This window comes from Salvia splendens, chromosome 10 (genome assembly GCF_004379255.2).
Source record: "Salvia splendens isolate huo1 chromosome 10, SspV2, whole genome shotgun sequence".
Classification (NCBI taxonomy): Eukaryota; Viridiplantae; Streptophyta; class Magnoliopsida; order Lamiales; family Lamiaceae; genus Salvia; species Salvia splendens.
Window position 1 is genome coordinate 22084551 of NC_056041.1, and position 27811 is coordinate 22112361.

At 34.6% G+C, this 27811-nt stretch overlaps 1 protein-coding gene, 3 non-coding genes and 1 pseudogene across 8 annotated transcripts; 4 read left to right on the forward strand and 1 right to left on the reverse strand.

The window, feature by feature from the left end:
* Window positions 1-6468: 6468 nt before the first annotated feature.
* Window positions 6469-14520, forward strand: LOC121750793 (AUGMIN subunit 8-like). Of its 5 annotated transcripts, none has more exons than XM_042145403.1 (8): window positions 6469-6820; window positions 8244-9677; window positions 9891-10010; window positions 10924-11040; window positions 11116-11205; window positions 11287-11394; window positions 11565-11619; window positions 11694-14520. In XM_042145403.1, the coding sequence occupies exons 2-8, from the start codon at window positions 8394-8396 to the stop codon at window positions 11744-11746; spliced, it is 1827 nt and encodes a 608-aa protein (XP_042001337.1). In that variant the 5' UTR covers window positions 6469-6820; window positions 8244-8393; the 3' UTR covers window positions 11747-14520. The 5 variants fall into 5 exon arrangements, 4 of the variants coding, with proteins under 4 accessions (XP_042001337.1, XP_042001338.1, XP_042001339.1 ...); XM_042145404.1 differs by lacking the exon at window positions 6469-6820 and adding an exon at window positions 7641-7730; XM_042145405.1 differs by lacking the exon at window positions 6469-6820 and adding an exon at window positions 7755-8142.
* LOC121753427 lies at window positions 13193-13295 on the forward strand. The gene has a single exon (XR_006040406.1). It is a non-coding gene; the product is annotated as a small nucleolar RNA snoR103 (small nucleolar RNA).
* LOC121753426 lies at window positions 13346-13452 on the forward strand. Its single transcript, XR_006040405.1, has one exon. It is a non-coding gene; the product is annotated as a small nucleolar RNA snoR103 (small nucleolar RNA).
* Window positions 13651-13756, forward strand: LOC121753425. Its single transcript, XR_006040404.1, has one exon. It is a non-coding gene; the product is annotated as a small nucleolar RNA snoR103 (small nucleolar RNA).
* A 1021-nt stretch (window positions 14521-15541) lies between the features above and the next one.
* On the reverse strand, window positions 15542-27563 carry LOC121752773 (annotated as a pseudogene).
* Between the last annotated feature and the right edge of the window lie 248 nt (window positions 27564-27811).

Consider the following 27811-nt stretch of genomic DNA (forward strand, 5'->3'; position numbering starts at 1 on the left):
TTTTCAAAAAGTGAATGTTTTGAACAAAATTCATATTTTGATCATATGTTTAGGACCAAAATTGATCTTTACTCTAGATAATATCGAGCTTTAACTTGATCATTCACTTTGAGTTATAGTCTTCTAATTCTTGATCATCTATTAATAAATTACTATTATTTTCGTCCATAAAATAATCTTATTTTTTATTTGAATTTGTGCACCTAAATTAGTCAATATCTATCCACTCCGTCCACAAAGAATATGCACTTTGGGGTCGGCATAAGTTTTAATTAAAATTGGTGAAGTAGGAGAGAGGTAGAGAGAAAAAGTAAATAAAGTATTGTTAGTGGAGAATGAGTCTCACCTCATTAGAGATAAAAGACTTTACAAAATTAGAAAGTGCATATTCTTGTGGGACGGATTAAAAAAGAAAGAGTGTATATTTTTGAAGGACGGATGAAGTATTTATTATCAGTTTTTTAATGAGGCGAGTATCATTTTTCATTATTAATTTTTAAAATTTTCAATAGTGTGGAATTAGTTGTTTAACAAGCCAAAAAAAACTCCGTACCTAATAGTTGCACCTAGTGAGCCCCCTTTAAGTTCAGCAGACTAATCGGTATGGAAAATTGTAATCCAAATCCTTTTAAGTAGGGATGTCAATTTAGCCCGTAACCCGTGGGTTGGCCCGAATAGCCTGCCAAATTTATAAGGTTAGGGCTGAAAATTTTCAGCCCGATAAAATTACAGTCCGATTAGCCCGCACCCGATTAACCCGCAACCCGTTAGGGCCAGACCCGAAAACCCGATGGGCTGGCCCGAAAACCCGATAAAATTTCTATTGTTCTATTTGTTTGACTCTAATTCGACACTTCATTGATTATTTTATAATATAGATTACTGAAAAAAGAACTTTCCATTTTATATTTTAAATATATAAATTATATATTAAGTTTTTATTAATATAATAATAGACAAATAAATTAAAATTTTCAAATTCACTAAAAAATATATTTAAATTTCTAAACATGCTTTAAAATTTCTTGATGTTTATGTTTTATTTTGCATAAATCTCAAATATTAGTATTTGATCATATTTATGCTTGAGTTTAAGCATATATCTCAAATTTATCATAATTAAATATTTTACATTTTATAAATATAACTAATTTTCACCATTATTTATTGGATTGATCGCATGTTAATTTTATCGGTAGCAACCCGATTAACCCGATGGGCTAGCTCGAAACCCGAGCTTTTAGGGTTAGGGTTGAACTTTTATAACCCGAAAAAATCACAACCCGATTGACCCGCAACCCGAATAGGGTTGGCCCGAAACCCGGTGGGCTGGCCCGATTGACATCCCTACTTTTAAGTTTATCGGTCGATTCAAGACGGTCCATGAGCTTTGGGTTGAACTGATATCTACACGTTTTATGATATACTTGAATAGGGGTGTGATCCGTTGCTAACTCATCAACGTAGTGTATTAAAAATGTCTACACGATGATAATGAAATATCATTATAACGCATTATAACGCATCCATGAATGAATATCAATATGTTTATAGTGGTGCATACCAGTAATTTTATGTTATATTGTTGTATTATTTGAGAGATAAAAGTAATTTTCAGAAAGTGTAATGATGAATTTGAAATTACTCTGTGATAATACTTTCTGCTAAGTGCTAAGTAGTTAGATAGCCCAATCTATAAAAAATTCCGCAAATTTATTCTCAAAACGAAATTTTGTGACCTGCAAAGTATACAAGCCACTTCAAATTAATCACCCTACTTAATTTTCTGTTTGTAATTAATTGCAGTTGGTAATTTGGAATGGACTTAAAATAACTTGATATTACAACTGAAATATATTTATATTCAAATTATATTTGGGTATTAGAAGTATTTGGGTCAAAAGATTTGGGTTAGGGGCCCAATTTTATCAGAAGTTTTGAGTCATCCAAAAAATATCGAAGTTGTGATAGCAACAATTAATAATAAATAAAGATATGCTTTTATTGCTACGGTGTTAAGTATTTTATACACACTTACTTTTTTTTATGATGTTAATAATAATATAAGTTTCGCCTTAAAATCCAATAATTACATACGCACGCTATTAAATTCGAACAATGATTAATAAGGAGTTAAATAATTATGTGATTATGATTTATGGGTCTTGGAATTGATTGTTGTACTTGTACATTACAGTAGAATCATAAGCTTGAAAATATCCAGAAACAATCCATCTTGTTAATCCCCAAATTGATTTATTTTTCAGAATAAGGTGTATGAAATTTCACTCATATCATCACCAAAATATTTCTAATCACAAAAAAAATAATGAGCAAAATGAGTCTAGTTTATGTATTAGATGGATAAACAATAAATAAATCAAAATTAATTATGACCGCTTTATCTGACGTCACCGTAGGGTGACTTTTAATAAACAGGATCAAATAATATTCAAACTCTAATTGACACTTTATTTAAAAAGAAAAAGACAAACATCATTCCCAATGATTTAATTTGGTCGCAAAGAATGGAAAGCACACATGAAATTGCCATAACCACACAGTGCATTTGACACAAAAATGTGGTCACGCCTTCAAAAAGTGACAAATGGTAGGTACTAGAAAAATAAAAATATTTCTAATAAAATTAATTATATTTTCCCAAATGAAAAATAAACAGAAACCAAAAGCAATTTGGTTGGAACATGTCTATGAATGTCATGTCCCAATTGATTTTGTCATTATATTGTGGCACATGTCTTTCCATCATTTGGCCTCTGGCCCCTTCACTAATGAATTTTCATATTCAGCCTTTACCACCGCTAATTTTCAATTATCTAACACAAGTTTTTTTAAAATTATTTCAGTATTATTTTTTTGATGGTGCCAATCCTCAAAATTATATGCATAATATTGTAGTGAATTCTAAAGTTATCATATTTCGATTGTTGTCTAATCCTTGGCCATCAAATATGCTTAGCCATTTATTTAAAAGCAGGAAAAATAGCATGTTTACTAGTTTATTAGCTTAATTAGAAAAGCATGACTTAATTGAGACTATTATTTATAAAGTGGAAGAAGTTATTATGAAAAGGGTTCGAAGTATGAGAGAATCCATGTGCGATATTATTAACGAAATGGAATGAAAATAAAAGCGTTAGGTTAAAAAACATTGGGTAAAAATGTAAGGTAGGGACATTAAAAATCAACAACTATCACATGTGTCTTCATCACAACGTGGCCAGCAATTTGAGAATTTCTTTGCCTGTCGTAGTTAATAACATTTTAAAACAAATGACTATAGACTATAGTTAATTTATAGTATCAATACTCTTTTTTTAACATACAGTCGTATAGCAATAACTATATGACTGTATGGTATGCGCATAGCCATAGGGTATCACACAGGTCATGCGGCCTCGGCGGTTTGAGCGTACGGTCCGCTTGGGGTTGGAGGGTCGTGCAAAGGTTGGAGCTTCACATACGACCCATGCTAAGGCCACACATTCTCAACACCAAGTTTCCAAAACATCACGCACAAGCTGTGCGACAAGGGAACCGTGGCGCACATTCGTGCCATGCTTTCGCTCGGCACACCAAATTTGTTAGATTTACTAGGGTGCACAGAAGCGCTTACCCACATAGGTCATGAGATTGGATTGTAAGTGTTGATTGATAACTAAGTTGTGAAATCAATATCCCTGAAATTTCATTATTCGCATGATTTGTACTATTATTTACTTTTGTTCATTTTTCTTATTTAATTATTTTTGCCTAGTTTAAGTATTCTCAAAATCTGTGTCTCTATGACGCTCATTTTATAATAGACAGGTTGTAATCATATTCCTATGATTGATATCCGATATTGATCTTTGATTATGCTATTTCTACATTGTATATTTGAATAAAAAAGCATTACTGACCTAATACCCATCGGATCTAGGGTGTCTAAAACACAAAATTATGGATTAGGGTGATTGGTGGAAGGATTTTTTTGGGTTTTGGGTACCCGAATTGGTATTCGGGTACTCGAATAGTGCCCGATTATGAATTTGTGCGTTTGTGCTTATAAATTATAAAGATTTTATCTATAGGATAGGGTCATAGGTCCATATGGTAAATTTATTTAATCACTCTTAATTTCAATAATGCTTTCGTGTCTCACTGTTTCAGCTTTAAGTTTCCTTTGTCACCTCTATTGATAGCCACTACACCCCAGAAATTTATTTATTTAGAAATTAAGTAGTATTCATGTTTATTACTACTCCCTCTGTCCCACAAAAATATGTACTATTTCCTTTTTAGTCCGTCCCACAAGAATATGCACTTTCTAATTTTGGAAAGTCTTTTCTCTCTAATGAGGTGAGACTCATTCTCCACTAATAATACTTTATTTACTTTTTCTCTCTACCTCTCTCTTACTTTACAAATTTTACATTAAAACCCATGCCGAATCCAAAATGCATATTCTTTGCGGACGGATGGAGTAGTATATATGTATAGTCGTAGTATCATAATAACGAGAAAACTAAAACACTACTATACTAGAATGGAAGGGTTTTTGAATAATAATTTAAAAAGTACTATGATATGTCAATTTCAATAACTCTTATAGTCATCACAATACTACAATATAATTTAGATAAATGGAATAAATCTGAAATATACTCCCTTTAGCTCACTCTATATGACACATTTTCTTTTTTTAGATGTCCCATTATGATTGACACATCTTCTGAAATGAAAACATTATTATCTTTATTTTATTTTTTCTCCACTCAATTCACAAAATAAATGATATGATTATGGAAGCCGTGCATCAATGATTTATATATAGCTGGATTCAACCAGTGATCAGCCTATCTATATGACTTCCAAATGCTTTGAGAAGGCCACCAATGTCTTCACCTTTGAGAGAGCTTCGCGTGAGCATCTTACACGCCTCAATCGGAGTTCGATGGAGGGAGTTATGATCGTTTTACCAAAAGCGCGCAGTGTAGAAAAAGGACACCCCCGGGTGATTTATCCCTCATGAAATCCACCCAGCCGGGTGACTTTTCCTCCATGAAATTCACGGGTACAGTGTCGCTGGGCTAGATTTTGTGAGCCCGTTCCTTGGGTTTTGGACCAGAAGTATAAATACCACTTGATGTCATTTGATTTGCAGATTTTGATTGAATTAAGAGCTTGAGAGATTTGTTTTCCCTTTGAAGGGTTTTATCCAAATTCCTAGTTATAGGTTGCTTGAATCCATCAATTCTTAGTGAAGCATGGATCAAGTAAATGTATACTTTGAGGCTTGTGGATTTCTTGAAGGTTTAGCCATGGATACTTGTTAGCATGGTGCAAGTGTCTTTTGCTTATTCCATCATTGACATTTATCTTCCTTTCCATATTCTCCATTCCTTGATCTTTCATCATTTTAGCTTAGATGCAATATTTGTTGTCAGATCTATTTTTATCCTTTGTTTGTCTTTGCAAATTGAAAAGTATTTAAAAAAAAGAATAGGATCAAACATCAATTTTAGATTTTTCTTGGGAAATGGATCTTATAATTAAAACTATATAAAATCTTGTGCAGAATAACAAATGTTCGATTTAGAGTGGGGTTAAGAGAGTAATAATATCAGATTTTCTAAGTACTTGATATGTCAGATACGAATACTCTCATCAAATATTAGTGTGTCTGATTCACTTACGGATCGAGTATCAGGCAGGATATTATAGAGAATTCAGGGGTTATGGGTACCAACGATGAAGTTTTCATCCATGTTTTTCCCATTTATGGACAAGACAACTTGAACCAATTGGATAAATAAATCAATAGAACTTTATTACTAACTTTGAATTCAATGTTTCTAAACCAATGAAACAAAATTCGCAATCATTAAGCCTCATGAGAGATCCAATTCACCGAAAAAAATTGATTCAAGAGTTTTCATGTACTCTAATTAAACACTAATTAATGTTCATTTGTGTTGAGCATAAATCAGACTTGTTAGTTACCCCAATTAAAAGTTAATCCACCAAATCAATTACGAGTTGGATTACATTACATAGTGAGAGTCGCCTCTTATAAAATTTACTACTACTATTATTATACAAGTACAAGAATAGTGGCTGCACTTCAATGTCATAATTAAATAGCCAAAATAAAGCTGTCCAATAAAATGCTACGCATTGATATTTACAATAAATCAAATTGATATTTCTTTCTCAAATACCTATCACATTCAATTCTTTCAATTTTTCCTCATAAACGATTTCCTACTTTGCTTTTGTTCGAAACAAATCCGAATTATTTAATTCAGTGTACCAGACATTCTTTTAGTATACTTTATCCCAAAATATTAAAAAAAAAAAAAATACAGCAAGAAAGAAGAACCATCTCCCACGTTTACCCTTGTTGTTAACCTACCCCAACCACTGAAATCGCCGCCACCTCAAGCAAATCATAAGGGCAAAAGCGTCAACACGTTGCGTAGGAAAATGAAAATAAAATGAAAAATGGAAATAGAAAAGTATGTGCATCAAAGTTTAATTAATTCAATATTTCTCCTTATTTAGGTGGCGCGAAAACAACCGCCGCCGGCGCCATTCTTCTCCCCTATATCTCAGTCTCCGTTTACTGAATCTTCCTCCACGGTCAATTTTATTTTTTATACATATATATATTCCATCTCACTCTATTAATCCAAAATCTGCATCGGATTAGTTATTTAATGCTAGTTCATTTATATCTTCATCAAAATCTGTAACGATTTTAGATATCTCTCAGATTTTTAACAGAATACACAAAATTTGCCGTGAAAATATACAGGTATTTTGCTGTTACTTGTTCTAATCTTAATCACGGATGTTTTAATTTTTACTGTGTTTTTTTGCTTGGTTGAAATATTCAATCAGGTGTATGAATAATTATATCTCCCGATGTTTAAATGTATGAAAAACGGAGGAATTAAACTTCGATCCATTATGCTGGAGCAGATGTTTTACTTATTAACATACAGTGATTTTTTTTTCGGTTTGTGAATTTAGGAACAAAATCTGACAGGGCAGAACTTTTATTTGTTCAATGTATATATTCACGTATAATTTGCAATTTTTTTAAAAATTTTGGTGGTATCAAAAATTAGGAAAGCATCGGGCGTTGTTCCTGTATCCTCAGACTCAGTGATGCTAAAGGTCAAAATTAGAATTATTTGTTTAGTATTTATGAGCATAACGATGTTTTTTTAATGGTGGGATTAACTGTTTGTTGTTTTTTTTGCTGATTTTTGTATTTCTTGCCGTCTTGATTTCATGGGGATGGACAATGATCTCTACAAGCACATGGTCTTCCATTACAGTTCCCATCACCCCCTACAACTTGTTTTCTTATTTTTCTTTTTTTTCATCTTTTGAGATGGACTAGTTTAGTTCTCCACCCTCTTTATTATGAAATAAATTTTTGTCCTTGTCTGGTGATGAGGTTTATTAGTCTAATTTGTTTTGTTAAGCTCTGAATTTGTTCGTTTGCTTTTTACTTTACTATTGAGTTTTAATGTGAGAGCGAGGGAAGTGCATTGCGTGTGGGATCATTCAATCACACACATTAATCTCTATGTGGGTGTTTTTTCTGTGAGGGGTGGGGGTGGGGGGGGGGGGTGGTGAACTAATCATTATCATTGAATTCCCTTTCATGAAAAGGAGTTGGTGCGGGAAAGAAGGGGCAGGACAGGATGGCTAATGTGAGTCTACCTTACTTAATGTGTGTATGAATTGCATATGCAGCTCCAGCCATGGTATTCTCGTGAGAGAGGCAAAGGCTGGGGGACCGGAATTGTGATCAAGAAAATGAAATAAAATATCCAAAAGAGGACTTTCTTAGCCTAGACAGCTTTCTACTTCCTTTTCCCACCATTTTCATTTTATGTGAAACTAAACTAACCCCACTCTAGCTCTTATCTCTTGCTTGTAATAGTGACTGTAACTTGTTTTACTCTTCTGCAACTATTGGTGTTTCTTCTCATCATAGGAGGCCTAGTTGCTAGGTGGTCTGGGCTAGGGTAGATCAGTAGATGGTCACATGAAATATCATTTGTAGTTGTTTGCTGGATTTTGTGGAATTGGATAGTGTGAGACCTGATTGCCTGTAAAGATGTATTCTTTTGAGAATCTTTCCCGTTTTCTTCATGCCTGTTACTCTTTTCTTGATTTCTTATCTGTGGTTTCTTAATTTTGCTTTCACATTTATCTGGCAGATTTTCAAAGTGGAAAAGGTTCCCCTTTAAGAAGCATTCGTTCAATTTTCTATAAATTAATTGGGTTCGGTTACAGCGAGTTTACTAGTATGGTCATACTAGTTGTGAGATGATCACAGGCATTAATGAGTTTTAGTTTGCTCGATTTGGATGGATGTATGTGAGTCAGAGAAAGCAGTAGGGAAGCAATTTATAACTGTGACTTTGAGGCCACCACTTGTTTCAGCTGACAAAAAGAATGGCGCCCCCACTCGGAGGTCCCGAACGAGAGAGGTCAGCTCGAGGTACATGTCGCCGAGGCGATCTGCTGAATCTGTTCCGAAGCGCTGCCCCTCACCAAATGCCGGAAGGGCATCCACCCCCTTAAACGTGTCATTGCCAAAGAGAGCTGTATCGGCTGAAAGAAGACGCCCGACTACACCATCATCACCACGTAGTCCTTCTCCATCAACACCGGTTCGGGACACAGCTGCAGCAATGTTAGTGACACCAAGAAAGGCATCGGTTAACAAATCATTGCCAGAGTCTTTATGGCCATCTACAATGAGAAGTCTCAACGTTTCTTTACAGCCCGATGTCGTTGGTGCTCCAAGTGGTAAGAAAGAAAAGACGATTTCTCGTATGCCTTCTGATCGGACTCTCAAGCCGCCGTCAAATGTGGCAGGTAAGGGCGAAACACCAACTGCAAGGAAGCCCACACCAGAGAAGAAGAGAAGCCCTCTCAAAGGAAAGAATTCTTCTGATCAGTTGGAGAACTCTAAGCCTGTTGATAGTTTCCATTCTTCTCCGCTAGATCAACATCGATGGCCGAGCAGAACGAGTGGGAGAGCATCCTCTATCCCTAGCAGAAGTTTTGTTACTGATAAGGTCAACCAAACTCCGTCTTTATCTGATTCTAGGATTGTTACTAGGCCTTCCCTGAGGAGATTATCTGTGGATAGGACAAACAGACCTGTAAGGAAAAGTGCAACTGGTCTTTTAATGCCCGCATCTCACTTTGAGAGTGAAAAACAGATGTTTTGTGGAAGTGCATTTCATGATGGTTCACAAAAGTTACAGAGGCCTTCTTCTTCGAGTTCATCGGAAAGGGCGTCATTAATGAGTGCAGCAGCTAGGATTCAGTCATTACCAATCCCTAGATCACGCCCCTCATCACCCTCAGTGTCCAGAGGGGTCAGTCCATCACGAGGCAGGATTGGTAACCCGTCTTCTAGAGGTACTAGTCCTGCTAGGGTGAGGCCATCAAGCCCGGCCAGACAACCTCAGGATACTTCTGTACTTAGTTTTATTGCCGATATTAAGAAAGGAAAGAAGGCTGCTAATGACATTGAAGACGTCCATCAGCTGAGGCTGTTGTTTAATAGACATTTGCAATGGCGATATACAAATGCGAGGACTAATGCTGCAATGCGTTCTCATAAAGCAAAAGCAGAGGTTTGTGACCATATACTTGAACTTAAGCATTAAAGTGTTCCTTTCACACACCCACACACTACTGTTCCTTAGTTGTTAAGTTCAATTCATGGAACAATTTCAACCCTGGTGCTAACTATGAAAAAGGAATTATATTTCTTTTGACTACCTGGTCCCTTTTCTTGTTTCTTGGAAAGTTATGCTTCTGACCATCGAACTTTATTGATGGTGTAGAAAATGTTATACAACATATGGATGATAATCTTAGATCTGTCGGATTCAGTCAGAAAGAAAAGATCTAACCTCCAGCAGCTGCAGCTTAAGTTGAAGCTCTACTCACTTTTGGTCAATCAAGTAAGACTTACAACTGTAGTTATACTTGTATTGTATGTGAATTCTTCAAGTATGTTGAATGCATGCGGTCGTATGGTTTTCATGCTTTGCTTATTGTTTGGATGTAGTTTAATGTGTGAAAGCTCAATGCAAAACAAGCTGTGAAATGAACATCTGATGATTTTTATCCCTTACATTCCATCTGAGGAAGTACATATTTTACTAATCAGCGCAATTATTTATCTTGAGAAGTTAAACTGTCTTCTACTTAGATTTAGTAGCTGTAGCGGCTTTCTAGCGCTGAACAATTATACAATAAATCTGTATCATGCTATGCAACATATAGAAGTCACCATTGCCCAAGCAATTCGGAAAATGATTGTGTTTACTGCGAGCACTGAATTTGGAATGCATGCTAGTCAATGTGTTGCAACCGATACTGTTGGTTGCCTTCAAAGAAAATCTCATCTTCAAAAAGGCTACCCTAAGTCGATTCATAAGAGAAAAACTTAAATGTTTCACAGTTTTGTTAGGAAGACCTCTGAATGTTGTTTGTTTAAGGTATCTGATAGGTTCTCATAATGAGTTGCACTTTAATGGTTATTTTTGTCTCAGTCAATTAAGTTTTCAAGTGTTTCTAAATATATTTCTATTTTATATTTTGTTTCCATTTAGCTTTCCTGATCTAAACACATCTGTAGCATAATCTAAAACCATCAAATGTTATCTTAATGTCTTATATCCACATATATTGTATGCTTAAATTTCAATATATAAATCACTTCCATATTTATACCTTTCAGTTTTCTATATATCTGTTTAGTCTTAAAAGTACACTGAATATGCACCTTTATATCTAAGTTTCGTTACCATATGCCAGTTTTTGGTTGAAAGGCTCCTTGTAAAATTTCTAATTATATTTCAACTTGACCAGGAGAGTTATCTTCATGAGTGGGCTTCAATTGAGAGGGATCATACTAACTCAATAACCCGGGTCATCCAAGATTTGCAGGCTAGCACTCTTCGGATTCCAGTCGCTGAAGGAATGAAGGTATCCCAGTTGACTAATCCTTTACACTTAAATTTTGTGAAATCGTATTTTACTCGATGATTTGTTATTTTTCAGGTAGATATTAGATCTGTCAAGGGAGCTATATGCTCTGCTGTTAATGTGATGAGCTCTATGGCGTCCTCTTTAAGCCCCCGTCTCCAGAAGGTTAGATCTTATGTCAACGTACAGTCTCCTCTCTTCATTAATTTATTCTCCTTGTGCATGACATGGCTATGTGAAACACAGATGGAGGATATGAACTCCTTAGTGTCGGAACTTGCTGATGTGGCAGCACGTGAAAGAGCGATGCTTAATGAATGTGAATCACTTTTTGGTTCCATAGCAGCTTTGCAGGTAAGAAAATTCTTTCTAATGAACTGTATGCAGTCTTGAACAGTTTGAACTCTTACATATTCCCGTCGTAGAAAAGCATCATAGAGCATTTGATAAAGACCATTAGTTCTTTGGCTAGTGATCGGAGATTGTTTGAATGTTGCTATGAAACGATGATTGATGATGCGCAGGTGGAAGAAGACAGCCTGAGAACTCATCTCTCGCAGCTGAAGCAATCTTGGAGAGGTGACTGACTTTCTTTATTTGGAGTACTCGATTCGACTACGATAATGCATGCTAACATATCTCGATTTTTTCAGGTGAAATACAACATTATCTCTATGGTGAAGTGTATATGAATGCTTCTGCCTAATATATATTTTTTTAATTTTTAGCTAAAGTTTTAGGTTGCTTTTATTTTTTTCTTCCTTAGAATAGTGTTCTCCACATGTATTTATTTTGTAAAAAAAGAGAGAATGTGAAAAGAAAGCATTGATCTATTTTTTTTTAATCGTATCATTTCATACATATGGCATCTACTAATCGATAATGTTCAACATGGATCGAGAGATTGAAATATATAAAGAATATTGAAGGCTATAATTGAGTTTTGAGAAGTATGGACTGTATTGTGTTGTGCATCTTGGTAATTTTAGAAGAGGATAATATAAATAAAATCATTTCTAATATTATAAATTCACATTCCATTAATTTTCTCTTCTTTATATTTTTCAAAACTAGTACCGAATCACGAAAGGTTATTGGGCCTTATCTGAATCGGAGAGTCGAGCCGGTTTTCAAATTTTAAAAATTTGTCACCTTAGGCCGGCCCATTTCACTCGAGCATAAATGCAAATATTTTCTTTCAAGCATTTATTTACAAGCGATTTCAGTCATCTCTTCAATGAATTTGACTGCATTTCTCTAATTCTCACACAGAGAGGGGAAATTAGTTAAGTTAGCAGAGTATTCGGCCGCATTTTGATTCCTCGGCAGCGAGCTCCGATCTTCCCCTGTTGCCTCCCCTTGGCGGTATCGCTACATCTTAGCTCACTTCCCTCAACGTCGGTTTTTACCTATTCTTATCAGATCTAGGGTTTTTTATCTGTTCATAATGTATTTTTCGAAATAAAGTTGTTTTACGCTGTGTATCTTGGTTTAGTTAATTTTAATTGTGCAGATGCTTCTGATTATCTGTGAATTGTTACGCATGATATTTTCGTATGGTATGAGTTCCTCAGCATGTATGATAAATTTTAGATTGATAAACTGATGTGTTCGGTGAAGAATTTTTACTCGAATAATGCGCGCCATAATGTTAAAAAATTATTCATTTCAGAATTTATGTTAGTATTTGTCCATCTCCTTGTGTGTCCTTAAGATTTCCTGATGATGCTTTCAAATAAGATGGGAATGTGCATGTGAAAATATGTGTTTAAAGCTGCACTTGAAGTTGCAATGTTAAATTAGTAATCCTTCGAGATTTTTGATGTCCGACTTGCATGTCATCGTTGCAAGTTACACATTTTTTTCTTCGCGTCTATATTAGGTTAATAAAGAGTTCATATATTCTATAAACAAGTCATCACTTTGGTAATCCTGTAATATCAGATTGACATGACAGTCTTGTTTAGTTGCTCGTCCTAATTCTTGGCAGTGCACTTAAGGAGTGTGTTTGCTGTAAATATGGACCTAAATCAATGTGTAGGCTTTATGTGGAAGACTGGATGTGCAAGAAGAACTGCTTTCCTGTAAAGAAATCTATGGATATGATACTTTGTATTTAGCTTGAAATTCTTGTCCTAATTCTTGGCAGTGCACTTAAGTAGTGTATTTGCTGTAAACATGGACGTAAATCAATATGTGGGCATAAGATGGATGTGCAAGGAATTGCATGTCCATAAAGAAACCTATGGCTATGATACTTGGTATTTTTAGCTTGAAATTTTTGTTCTAATTCTTGGCATTGCACTTAAGGAGTGTGTTGCTGTAAATATGGACGTAAATCAATATGTAGGCTTTAGGTGGATGACTGGATGTGCAGGAACGGCATCTCCATAAAGAAACCTATGGATATGATACTTGTTAATTTTAGCTTGAAATTCTTGTCCTAATTCTTGGCAGTACACTTAAGTAGTGTGTTTGCTGTAAACATGGACGTAAATCAATATGTTGGCGTAAGATGGATGTGCAAGGAACGGCATATCCATAAAGAAATGTATGGATATGATACTTGGTATTTTAGCTTGAAATTCTTGTCCTAATTCTTGGCAGTGCACTTAAGGAGTGTATTTGCTGTAAAATATGGACATAAAGCAATACATAGGCTTTAGGTGGGTGTGCAAGAAGAACAGCATGCGCATAAAGAAACCTGTGGATATGATAATTGGGATTAAGCTTTTAATAATGACTTTCTTAGCTGGATTTGTGCTCAATGAGGTTTAGTTTCTGTTTAGCCTCATATCATGTGAAGCTACTCTTGGCATGACATGCTTGTGGTGAACACGTAGCTTATTTTTCTTCATACACTGGATTCATGCTTCTGGCGAATTAGAATAATTACAGTTTTCTCCAATTTTTGTTGAAATAGTGGTTTTTTACCTATAATCTGGACCTTTTCCTGGTACCCTCTGTTACTCAACTACAATTTCGAAGCCCGATGAGGCAATGACTTAAGAGGAAGACAGTGTCGCTTCTTGAGGAATACTTCAGCGTCCGACTTTTGGATGAGGCTTTGCAATGCGTTAAAGAGTTGAAGTCCCCTGCCTATCACTCTCAGGTTGTCAAAGAGGTGATTTCACTTGTGTCCAACCTATTGGTCTACTGCTAGAATAAATGTTTGTGAAAAAGGTCCTTGACGTTACTGGATTCCTCCTATAATTATATGCCTGCATCACTTAATGATCTCGCTATTGATTTGCCAAAAGTGCCTGCCAATTTTGGCGAGACCATCGGGATACTAGTTGTGGCCGGATGCTTGTACTTGAAGGTCTATCTTGAGTTTTACTTCAATCTTCAATGAGATGTTTAGAAGAATCTGCTGTATAACTTAAAATGTATATTGCACAGAAAATTGTAGGGATAGTTTGAAATCAGATTTTCTTTAATATTTCAGTTCCATATATCATCATTCTATAGTTGGCGAGATTTGTTGAGAGTGTATTTGTTAACATAGGCATAAGCTGATTTTTCTTTTGTTTTGAGATTTTTAGCATTGTAGTATGAGTTGGTTGATGATGATAAACTTGAATTATTCACCACTTTTCCTTTCCACAATCAATTCAATGTTAAGCAAGCGCTTGTAAGCGGCATGCTAATTTTTGTAGATTAACAGTTTTAAGCTCTCCTAGATTTTATTAAACTCTAAAGTTGTGGCCATAATGTTGCTTAAATTATGGAACTAATTGACTGATTTCCTGCTCAAAATATACTTAAAATATTATAAAGATTATTGCTTATCTAGCTTAATTTATGAAGCTAATTAGATTTAACAGTTTTTAAGTTCTCCTAGATTTTAATAAAATCTAAATTATATAAATAATTTTTTATTTATATATCTGCAAATTTATAGTATGTTGCATGTGTAATAGTATATATTATGTTGCATGTCTAATTTTACAATTTTCTGAAATTTCAAATATTTAATTTGGCTATGAAATTCGAATTGTACAATTGAGAGAGTATGCAACTGTAATTTAGTTCAAAATATTTTTGTTGTACCGAACAATAGATCCTCTTAAAAACTCAAAATCTAAATCTATGATGTCAATTACATGATATCATTCATTTTGAGATGCTCGCTTAGACGAAGGATGAAACTACTCCTAGCATATAACAAAAAGGAATATGCTCTATCTAGCAGCAGCTCCACATGGCAAGACACGGGCAAATGCCCCGAGTCGAGATGACTTAGACGAGAGGCAACAAAGCGAGCACTAAGAAGATAGGTGTCCAACAGCTTGAGACGCGTCGTCTATACCAGGGATGGAGCCAGGTGATCATATTTACGGAGCCAGGCAAGTCGTCTCTACTTGGAAAGGGGGAATGAGTCCTTACAAATGGTTCATTGAGTTGAATATAGTCAAAGCAAAAATTTGTGTGAAAATGCCACGATAAAAGCATTCGTTACGATTTTAAGGCATATTGTGGGATTTCAGTGACAAGAAGGTTATAAAATCAAAGCCAAATTTACAATAAGTAACAAATATAGAACAACGAAGTTGCAATTGTGAATTTTCAGATACAAACGCTTCACAAAGCTAGGGTCCAACGATATAGAGAAACACAACTTGTCACTGTACCTTCAGCTCCATCAAATTCTGAATACATCTGTTTGCACGTCGATGTAGTCCAGCTCCTTGCACCCTTCAGAGATTAGAGTGACCCCTTTTGCTGTCAACTTTAAGAATCTGAGTTCAAAACGGAGAAGATGAGGCATACAATTTGCGATGGCAGCAACTTCTGAATCCCCATCCTGAGGACATGCATTTAGATATTCGTAGGGGACAATTCCTACATGCTGGGAAGGATCCAGCCAGTTCATTAGGTTTCTCTTGAGCACATGCATATTTGGACAACGAGAGCCTATGGTTGCCAGAGATTTGTCAGATATTTCATAGCGGTAACATGAGGAGAGCTCCTGATAGAAAGAATTTGAAGATTCGGGCACCTGAAAAACCACAAAACAACACTCTCTCTCTTATGCTTATGGACCTTACCGACCAAACAAAGTGAAAGATGTCAAATTTTTTACCAACAAACAAATAATATAAAAACAAGAGCATACTTTATGCAAACATACAAGACTTATATTAGCCTGCATTGTAGAAAAATAAAGTGGCTACATTACCGTGATACATACATACATAATATATATCGGATATCGCTCATGATATAATCCATACCGCAACCTCATATCATATATATTGAGAATAATTTACTTATACCATGGAATCAGGGGCTTGGATTTGGAAATGGAACTTCAATTCCAAATCAACTGTTTGTAACAAAAAAAATTTAGATTTGGAAATGGAACTCAATTCCAATTCCAGACCTTTGAATTTTATACCTGAGGCAAACATTTAGAAATCCAAATAGCTATAAATAGGGTTTTCTTTATGAAACCCAAATAAGAAGGGCATCAGCTTGTGCTCTGAATCTCTGATATCTCTCCACGTTTTATCCCATTTGCTTCATCCACACCCCCATACTTCCGTATCTGCAGAATCTCTGATAGCTCTCCACTCTCCACGTTTTATCCCATTTGCTTCATCCACACCCCCATTTGCTTAGAGGAATGATACCATGTATTTCATCGTGCTTACGGAGAAGAAGGATTTGGTGAATTCGAACGGGCGATCCATTGTTCAGTCGGGCTTTGATTTTTGACTTGCCAAACAAAGCTTAGAACTATGATAACACACTCAACTATCAATCTAAACGAGCTTCCAATCAAGCAATTTCATAACTACACTAAAAGCGACTGATCGGCTCTTAAAAAAATAAAATTGCCGAATTAAGCAGTTGGATAAATATAATTATCTGCAAGTCGAGTTCCGATCAACAAAGTAGGAAAGGAAATGATCAAAAAGGTTAAATTCAGTCAATCAATATCCAGATGAAAACAAGAAAATGTATATTAAATCAAATCAAATCAAATCAAATCAATCAAATAAAAGGAGGATACCTTTGGGCAACAAGGGCGAGAGATCGATCGGAGCAATGCCTGACGCGGATCTGAGTGAGGGAACCTGAGCTCCAAACGACGACGGATCGGAGCATATTATCAACCCTGCGCTCGAATTCGGGAGTCCAGAAGCGGGGTAATTCATTGGCAGGGACGAAATGAGATTCGAGGTCGAGAACCGAATTGAGGTAGGGATCCTTGCAGGCTTGATGCCACGCCTTGCACACGCGCATAGCTGCCCGCCATCGGTCCTCCAAGGAGAGGCGGAAGAGGATGTTGATGAGGCACTCGTGAGTCAACTCGGCCCACTCCGACTCGGTGGTTCGACTCTCCCTCTCCGATTCCTTTCTCTCATCCGTTTCTTACAAAGCGAATGGAAATTGCGACCACTAACTTATACTTATTGGATAATCAATTTCTCTGTACTTCAAATAATGATTTTGGTAGATGTTACAAATTTTAATTGAGAACTCCTTCCATTTAAAAATAATTAAGCATTTATTTGGGGTTTAAAATTTAAGAAATTAATATATTAAAAATTAAAATTATATGAGGTTTTAAAAAAATTGATGTGTTAAAAATAGAGATTCTCAAGGTTCCTTAAATTGACACTAGGGGTGTGCATTCGGGTTTCGGTTCGGTTTTTTACCAAAACCGAAAAATCCAATTTAGTTCAAAATCCAAACCGAACCGAACCCGAAAAACTAAAAAACTGAAAATCGAACTTGAAAAACCGAAAAAAATCAAAAAACCCGAAAAAATAAATATAATAATATATATATGTGTGTAATTTATTTTATTTTATATATACTAATAGAATGTTTATATATAATATAAAATTAATAATGCATATAATATGTATTATATTGTAGAATATATTAAAAGAATATATATATTATATATAATATAATATATTAAATTAATAGAATATATATATAATTCGGTTTTTTCGGGTTTTTTCTTCGCCCGAACCGAACCGAACCGAAAAATCGAAATTTTTGTATTTTCAAAAACGAATCAAATCGAAAAACCGAAAAAAACGAACTGAATTTCAAAATTTCGATTTGGTTCGGTTCGGATATTTGGTTTTCAGTTTTTTTGCTCACCCCTAATTGACAATTAACCTTGAAATCGGAATTGTCGGTTACAGTTTTGAACCGGAACAGTGAGAAAAAAGTGGAACCGAAATCTTGAGTTTTAAGGACACGGGGCAAGTTACGGTTTGGGAAAAAATGGAACCAAAACCGTGTAGGAACCATTTTTTTTCTAATCACAAAACTGTAAAATCGTAATATTTTAATATTCATATACTCTTCACGGTTAATAATTATATATTTCATTATTAGTTTATATTTAAATATAATCAAAGTTCTTCAATTCATATTTTATTTAAATAAAATAATAATAGCGTCATCTATTACACAATAGTAGCTTAATCAATCTATACATATATAAAGGGGGAGTTTTAGGGGTATTTATGGAATTATCATTTAAGCTTAAATATATAATTTAAATACTATAATCTAGACATTTAAGAATAAAAACTATTATATAATATTTATCTAGATATATTAATAAAGACTTTGACTAATTTTTAAGAGCATTATAATGAGTAGCCGTGCTGTTACAATTCTTTTAATGAAATAATGAGCATTTAACAAATTCTCAAGAACATCATATTTGGTGTTATACTAAACGTTATATTTCCATTGATTATATGAAAAACATCAGAAAACTTCTCTATCCGTTTTTTTAACCATCGCCTAAATTTACTAAATAATGAGCAATAAAATAATCGCTATTCAATTGAAATGGCTAACAAATTAAAAGCAATGAAAGCAATTTAATTATGCCATTTATTATTTTGAAAGAGTAATAAACTTCTTTAGGCGTTTTTTTAAACCATAAGCACTAATTTCACTAAATAATCATTATTGATTATTCAATTGAAATGAAAGTTTTAGGTTATAATTAAACAATTATTTATTTTAATTTTCATTATTAGCTAGATAAATTAGACCTTTTTATTTTGTGATGTACGGTGGGTTTACGGTTTAGAATAGCTTTTTATGATTTTTTCCCTATAAATATCCATCATTTTCTAGCTTAAGGTTCACTTCCTCTTTATCTTCTCTCATTTTATCACAAATCCTCTGGAGAAAGAATAGTTTTCTAAACCATGGAATTCACATTCCTTCGTGATCTAGCAATACAAAATCAGTTATCCGAGTCCGGTGTGTGCGTATTTTTTAAATGACTAAATATGGTGACAAATCAAATGCCATTAACTTGGAATGTATTTTTCATGAACGTACGTATGATGCTGTTTCTTATCTTATTACGCTTTTTAGTTAATTTGTCTAAAACCGAGTTTTAGGGGTATTTATGGAATTATCATTTAAGCTTAAATATATAATTTAAATACTATAATCTAGACATTTAAGAATAAAAACTATTATATAATATTTATCTAGATATATTAATAAAGACTTTGACTAATTTTTAAGAGCATTATAATGAGTAGCCGTGCTGTTACAATTCTTTTAATGAAATAATGAGCATTTAACAAATTCTCAAGAACATTATATTTGGTGTTATACTAAACGTTATATTTCCATTGATTATATGAAAAACATCAGAAAACTTCTCTATCCGGGTTTTTTAACCATCGCCTAAATTTACTAAATAATGAGCAATAAAATAATCGCTATTCAATTGAAATGGCTAACAAATTAAAAGCAATGAAAGCAATTTAATTATGCCATTTATTATTTTGAAAGAGTAATAAACTTCTTTAGGCGTTTTTTTTAAACCATAAGCACTAATTTCACTAAATAATCATTAATGATTATTCAATTGAAATGAAAGTTTTAGGTTATAATTAAACAATTATTTATTTTAATTTTCATTATTAGCTAGATAAATTAGACATTTTTATTTTGTGATGTACGGTGGGTTTACGGTTTAGAATAGCTTTTTATGATTTTTTCCCTATAAATATCCATCATTTTCTAGCTTAAGGTTCACTTCCTCTTTATCTTCTCTCATTTTATCACAAATCCTCTGGAGAAAGAATAGTTTTCTAAACCATGGAATTCACATTCCTTCGTGATCTAACGCCTAGCAATACAAAATCAGTTATCCGAGTCCGGTGTGTGCGTATTTTTTAAATGACTAAATATGGTGACAAATCAAATGCCATTAACTTGGAATGTATTTTTCATGAACGTATGTATGATGCTGTTTCTTATCTTATTACGCTTTTTAGTTGATTTGTCTAAAACCATTATATGTTATCAAATGTAGATTGAAAATGTTGTTGAATAGGCACTTTATGGTAAATTTTTAATATTATTATTATTACTACTATTATAATTATTATTATTTCTATTATTACTATTGTTATTAATATTATTTGCTTATTAACATTGTCTCGGTGTCTATTTTTGTAGATATAATTGGCATTGTCGTCGACCTCGACAAGGTTATCTCACAATCTAATTCTCGGTTCATCGATATTAAAATTGTTGATTCACAATGAGTATTGAATCATCATTTTGTTTATATTTTTGTTTAATATATTTTTTAAGTTACTTTGGTTGCAGGCATAATATAGTTTTAGTTGTCCACTATGAGAAAGTGTTATAGATTCATATCTTGAGAAAATGGAAAATATCGTAGGACAAATTCCTGTTGTATTAAAATAGTTTATGTATATTATTTTGCAGAATTTTAGAATATTGGTAATGCTTTACTTATATGTTTTTTTTGGATATTATTAAATCTATAGTTAGAAAATTTAAATATTTTATAAAGTTAATACTTATTACATTTTAAAATTTGATAACATTTATGTAACGCTTAGTTTTTAATTTTTGAGAAATTAAAAGGTTTTAAAAATTTAAAAATAGGTGACGAAAGTGAAAAAGTTTTGAGGAGTTATCTTCTATTTTTTCGACTATAAATATATGGCATTTGGTGATTTATCCACTCACATATTTTTTTCATCACGTTTTTCACTCCATCCATATTTTCCAATACTCTTCATATTGTTTAACATGAAGTTATGATATTCTTTTTATTTTTTTTCTATTATTTAAAGTTTGGCTCATTTGTTGTTCATGATGATTATATTTTAACGTTAAGGGTTTAGGATTTAGGTTTTAAGATATGGGTTTTTAGCGTATTAGGGGCACTATATTGCAATGTAATAAAGCTCGACTATGATAAAGTATAGTACTAATTTAAATGGATACAGAATACAAAAAAAATTACACACAATTTTGTGACAATATTATTCTGCGTCGGCGCTTTTATACTTCAAAATACAATTTTAAAACCGTTTTGAGGTTTGAAAAGCTATCGTCCAATTTTAAAACTTGCAATACTACCAATTTGTTTTCGGAATCAAAACTTAATCTTGTGTTAATCAATTAACAATTTAAAATCATATGCTAAAAAAATATTTAGTCGTGCATCGCACGTGGGTTAAAACTAGTTAAAATAAAAGTTAAAGAATGTTTGCTATCACCAATTAGCGTTATACTATAGTACAACGAAGCTACTAAATGCAATGCATAGAGAATTTAACCCTCCCTATGTCCATAAAAAATCGACAATACTCGAAAAGAATAGGTTTTAGAGCATCTCCAATGGCGGCGAGCGTACAGGCTAGCCGATTTTCGGGCGCTGGCCGATCCGCTCGTCGGTCGGCTGGCCTCCATTGCAGGCTCCCGATCGGCCAGCTCAATGTTTTTTAAAATTTTTTCAAAACACTATATATACGCGATTTGCACGTCATTTTCATTCGCACAACTTGTTTTAACGAGTTTTTTCTCCATCTTAATTTCTGTACAAAAGCAACAACGTGAAATGAGTAACGCGGATGGTAGTAGTGGTGGGGATGCTGAGGAGTACGAACGGCAAATGAACAAAAAGGGTTCTACACGACCGGCTACAAGGGAAAGAATCTCACGATGATCCTCGAGGCCGTAGTTGATTACCGGCTGTGGATTTGGCATGCATATTTTGGGGTAGCCGGGTCTAACAACGACCTCAACGTCCTTAACTCGTCGCCCCTTTTCAACGAGCAGTGTCAGGGCGTCGGTCCGGCCATCAGTTTTATCGCCAACGGGAACCAGCGTGATATGGGCTACTAATTGGCGGATGGAATATACCCTAGGTGGCCCGTCTTTGTGAAGACGATCAGATGCGCATCAGATGAGAGGAAGACCTACTTTGCGAAACGGCAGGAGTCGGAGCGCAAGGACGTGGAACGCGTATTTGGTGTGCTCCAGTCTCGATGGGCGGCAATTAAGGGTCCAACGCGTTTGTGGCATGTCGAATGCATTGCTGATATAATGTACGCATGTATTATCCTGCACAACATGATTGTGAAGATGAAGGTGTACAACTGACTAGTTGGGCCAATGACGATGCTAATGAAGCCGGCCCAAGCCACGGCGTGGCCGCCCCCAATGTACGAAGGGGGGTACCTCACGATGAGGTCGGTCGCCTCAAGGAACATGCCGACATGCGCCAAGTGGATGCTCATATTCGACTCCAAAAGGATTTAATTGAAGAGTTGTGGGCGCGGAGGACTGCACGTCGTTCGATTTTTTTTAATTAATGTACTTTTTTTTAAATTTAAATATTATTATTGAATTTTCCTGTATCTGTGTCGTAAATTTAATTCCGTATTTTGTGTGATTGTTAATTATTTATTTTTTATAATTTTATTTATTGTGGCTAGCCTATTGCTTGTCCAGTTGCTTGTCCTGATGATGTGGCAGGAGGAGTTTTAGTCCTGATGATGTAGCAGGAGGAGTTTGTGGCTAGCCTATGGCTGGCCTATTACTATTGTGGATACTCTTAATGCACAATTAGTAAAGTAAGAAAAGATAAAAATAAAAAATGATTGTAGTATTGTCAGAAGAGAATGAGACTCACATCATTAGGGCATCCACAGTGGGGCGGACGATAGGCCGTCCGATGCCTCGGGCGCGCCATCGTCCGCCACTGTGGGTGCACGGACGATGGACGATGCGTCCTCCTCGCCTGACATATAGTTCGCGGAGGAAGCTCGGACGATAGCGCATCGTCCACGCCATCGTCCGCCCACCGTGGGCGACGCGGACGATGGCGCGAATGATGCAACGTGTTTTTGTTTTTTGTTTTTTTTTTTAAATTCGAAAACTTCATTTATATTAATACCCCCTACCCCACCTTCATTTGTAACATTTTCATTCGCATTTTCACTCTTAATTTATACTAGAAAATGGATTCCGGTGATTACTCAAGTCCCAATAGTCCGATGTTTGGAGGTGGTGCACGTTGGCCGGGTACACAACCTGACAAATATTGGTCGTTCGACCCCGACACCCAGTACGATCCCGAATTCAGTACGAATTCAAACTGTCTGTCTGACTTTTGTAGAGTAGTCAACTTTTTTTTATTTCTAACTCGTGTAACTTTTTTTAATCAATGCAGTATTTGTCGTTTTTTAGTTAATCGTTGTGTTTTTTAATTAGTTTGCATTTATAATATTTGAAAACATTTAAACTAATTAACAAAACAATAATAAAACATATTGGGCGCCCCACTGCAGGTGGAAAGGTAGGAGAATAAAATGCTGACGTGGCGGTGCATAGGGCGGGCTTTAGGGCGCCCCACTGCTGATGCCCTTAGAGAAAAAAAATTAGTGATTAATAAATTGGAAAAATTTGTATTGGACTAATTTTTGTGGACATGCCAAAATAGAAATATAGACTATATCTCTATAGATGAACATAACATTTTTTTAACTTATACTCCATTCGTCCACAAAAAATAGTCTCATTTGTGAACGACATGAGTTTTAATGAGAAATTGGAAAAATAGATATTATAAGAGAGAGTAGAAAAAATTGGTAAAGTATGAGAGAAGAGAGAGAAAAAATGGGTATTGACAAAATTTTCATTTTTAGAAATGAGACTATTTTTTGTGAATATCCAAAAAAAAAGATTATTTTTCGTGGACGGAGAGAACAGTACTTCCTAATTTCAAAATTGATATATTTAATATTTCAACAATTCATGTATCAATGTTTGAAAAGTGTATATGAATTGTTCGTTTTGGTTACTTATGTGTGAGTACTTAGTTTCTTTGTTATTGTCAAACGTATTCGACAAGGAAGAGTTCTATCAATAAAAGTTATGACGGCGTCATTGCACTAGTGGACTTTGTCAGTTCTTTCTACGTCGATGTTGTTTTTTAACACTTAACGTATTTATCTCTAGTTTTTATCAAGCATTCACTAATCAGTGGCGGATCCACGTGAGGAGTCAACGTATTTATCTCTAGTTTTTATCAAGCATTCACTAATCAGTGGCGAATCCACGTGAGGATAAAGGGGCACGAGTGTACCCCAAGACAATCCCAGTTAAGTGGCGCAGTGGTGGAGGTTTCTTTATTGTTCAATGGAGATGTGCTTGGGTTTGATTCTCTTCAAGGCGTGTTTTTGTTACATTTATGGATTCTAACAACTCCTTTTTTAATTTCTAAATTTGTGTGTATCCCTCTCGTCCCTCTAATCAGTATTCTAAATCCTTTTTTTTTTCATTTCCGTTGTACATCTATTTTTAGCCTTTTCTAGTACTCCCCATTTATTAATTTTCTTTTAATTAATTCCTTCTTATCCCACTCCTCAATTTCTTTTGTGAAGAATTTTAATTATCGTGCATTTAATTTTTATCTTTTCAGTTACTAATGATTTTAAAATTTGTACTCTATATCTCTTAATTTTTAATTTTTGGAACAATAGAAACTTACTTTCAGTTATTACATTTAAGTTTATCTAAGAAAATCTATTTTAAATAGTGGAAGGTAGTAATACCAAGAAGTAACTCACTTTTATACACAATAAATATTTTAATAAAAAATAATATAGATTATGACTGAAAAAGCGTATTAAAAAAAAGATATTAAAAGATTGGTTGAATTTCAAAACTTTAAGTCTCTATTATTATTTATCGTACCTCAAATCAAAAATCATGGATCTGTCACTGTCACTAATTCTCATCATCCATCTAACTCGTAGTCTCTAACGTCGACATAGCAGTTTTTTCCATGGATGCTAACAAAGAAAAATACCCCACAACTATCAACAAATCGTAGATTAGGATCTCTCAACGTAAAAATCTTAGATCCATTACCCCCTCTCTTTGCCCTTCGTCTCCTCCAAACCCAACTCGTTTCATCGTCGCCTTCTCTGGACCCATTTAATTGTGGCCACGGTAAAGACATGGCCGGGGGGGCTCGTGGCCGCATTTAAGGCAGGGCAGTGGCCGCCTTCTCCACACCTTTTTGTAGTTCTTAAGAAATAAATATAGGGCCTTTGGTTTCTCCTATTAACTTTTTGTTAAAAAATTAGGATTAGGATTTTGGAGATTAACACTCTCTTCATGGTGAGAATATGTGAAATAGATGGAAATAGATGCTTCAGATATCTGATGGTGATAATTTTTTTCACTATATTGTGGCCAATTTTTTGTTGATAATTTTTTTATGTAAACAGACTTTTGGTGATAAATTTTCGGATGAACATAATTTTGGTGATAATGTTTTTTTATGAAAATAAAATTTTTACATTTTACAAAAATGAAATTTAAATTTAAAAGTACCAATGACTTTATCTACTTCCTTCGTTTCATAGTAGTGAAGTTATTTCTTTTCGGCACAAAGATTAAGAAAAATGAGTGTAATGTACTCCTTACGTCCCAAGGAATATGACCCCTTCATTGGGCGGCATAGAGTTTTATTTTGTGTTTTAAGTGGGGAGGGTAAAGTAAGAGAAATGAATAAAGTAGAGATAAGGGTGTTTCCATTTATAGTAATGAGTCATCTTGGATAGAACAAACAAAAAAGGAAAGTGGGTCATCTTTAGTGGAACGGAGGAAGTATTAAATATAAAGATAATAAAGCATGAGAGAAGATAATGTAGAGAGAATAAAGTAAGAAAGAGGGAAAAGTAAGTGAGAATAAATGTATTGACATTTATTAAAAGGGGAAATGACTCCACTTCTATGAAACGTACTAAAACGACAAAATGACTCTATTACTATGGAACAGAGGGAGTAATTTATTACTTCCCCAAGAATCCAAACATGATGTTACATTAACAACTTGAAGTGAAAATGGAGGAGCAGCGCAAACAGGGAAGATATTCTCCGCGAGACAATTGCGTCCTACCAAACCGAGAACAACAAGTCTATCAAGTACACTATTATTTCGGAGAAGGTTTGCTACTGCGTAAAAGTGGGCGGGGTAGCAGGCATCAAAAAATGGCCAACCGAAGCGCACAAAGCATCGTTGGTTGCCAATGCTCCACAAGCAGTGGCTCAACTCCTACTGTTGCTAGCGACGACAGCCATGAGTAGTACGGCATCAATTGATGCTTTCAGTGCACGTGCAACACTTGAACCACAACCGATTCAGTGTTGTGCAATTTTTATTACAAAGACTACAACAAAAACTCGTCTCATGCTCTCATATCAACAAAACCTTGTCACAACGCTCATCAATGTCAACATATAAATAACAAATGTTAGTAAATCCGACAAAATGTAATAATTATTGCACCATCAGACGTTGGATCCTGCTCCAACTCACAAAAGAGCTCCATATTACAAATTTAAACATCAGACCATCCCAATGATTACTCCTCAAACAGATGAATATACCAGCAACTACTCTAAAAAAGAAATTATGGAAGGATGCAAGCATTTTCTAAGTGCAAGTTTCAAATAAACACAGAATCCAGAGGCACAATTCAACAGAGAGACCTAAAACCAGTATCAATATGTTCTACTGCAAACTTAACCAGCATAAATTTCATAGCTAAAACCAATCAGATCAGAAAGAAACAAGTCTCTAACTTAATATGCAAGATCATAACATGCCAATTAAGGGCTGTTTACATTGAGTAATGAGATATATTGATATAAATAATACCAGGTTCTCAGCTAATCCATTGTTTACATTGATGGATTTATTAATTTTGAGTTTGTTTGACCATCGTATCCTTCAACTACTCAATCCAATGTTTTATCAATCTATCGTATCACTCAAGTAAACGTCTCCTTAGTCTTCAAGATATTAAAAATGCAGCGCATAGTGAAAAACAAGACGTGTAGAGATCAGGTTGATAGAAAAAGTTTCAAGTTGAAGACAACAGGGCTACGTTATAAAAGAAGTGCTGCAAGAGCAGCTGATCAAATCACCTCAATCAGCAGCAGCTATTGTCTTAGTTACAACCTCACAACAACGGAGTCTATGAGAAACGAGGAGCAAGAATCAGCCATGACCAATACCACTATACATTGGACCTACACCTCATGCTCACTAGATCACAACACCGAAATTCCCTAGATTGTCAGCATAACCAGCTGAATGAATATTACTGCATCTTCAATGTGGTCAGGTTACCTCTATTCAGGGGAAGTTGGATAGCCTGATTCTGTTCCATGATTAAAAGGGGGTAAAGGCTATCTATGCTGATTCTAGATCAACTAATCATTGACTAAAACCCTAATCCCAAATACAAACAGCAGCTACCAATCCGGAAAAGCATCATATACCTAGATCAGCAGCGCAACAAAATCATGGCTACGAATTCAAAAGGCAGCACAACTGACAAGGCGATCTCCATTAATCAATCAATTCTGACATAAAAATTACACAATAAATAAATAACATTAACATACAAGTAATACA

Coding starts and splice junctions, on each gene's coding strand:
- LOC121750793 (XM_042145403.1), top strand. CDS start 8,394: ATGGATGTATGTGAGTCAGAGAAAGCAGTAGGGAAGCAATTTATAACT. Junction 10,011..10,923: donor ACTCACTTTTGGTCAATCAA/GTAAGACTTACA, acceptor CAACTTGACCAG/GAGAGTTATCTTCATGAGTG. Junction 11,041..11,115: donor CAGTCGCTGAAGGAATGAAG/GTATCCCAGTTG, acceptor GTTATTTTTCAG/GTAGATATTAGATCTGTCAA.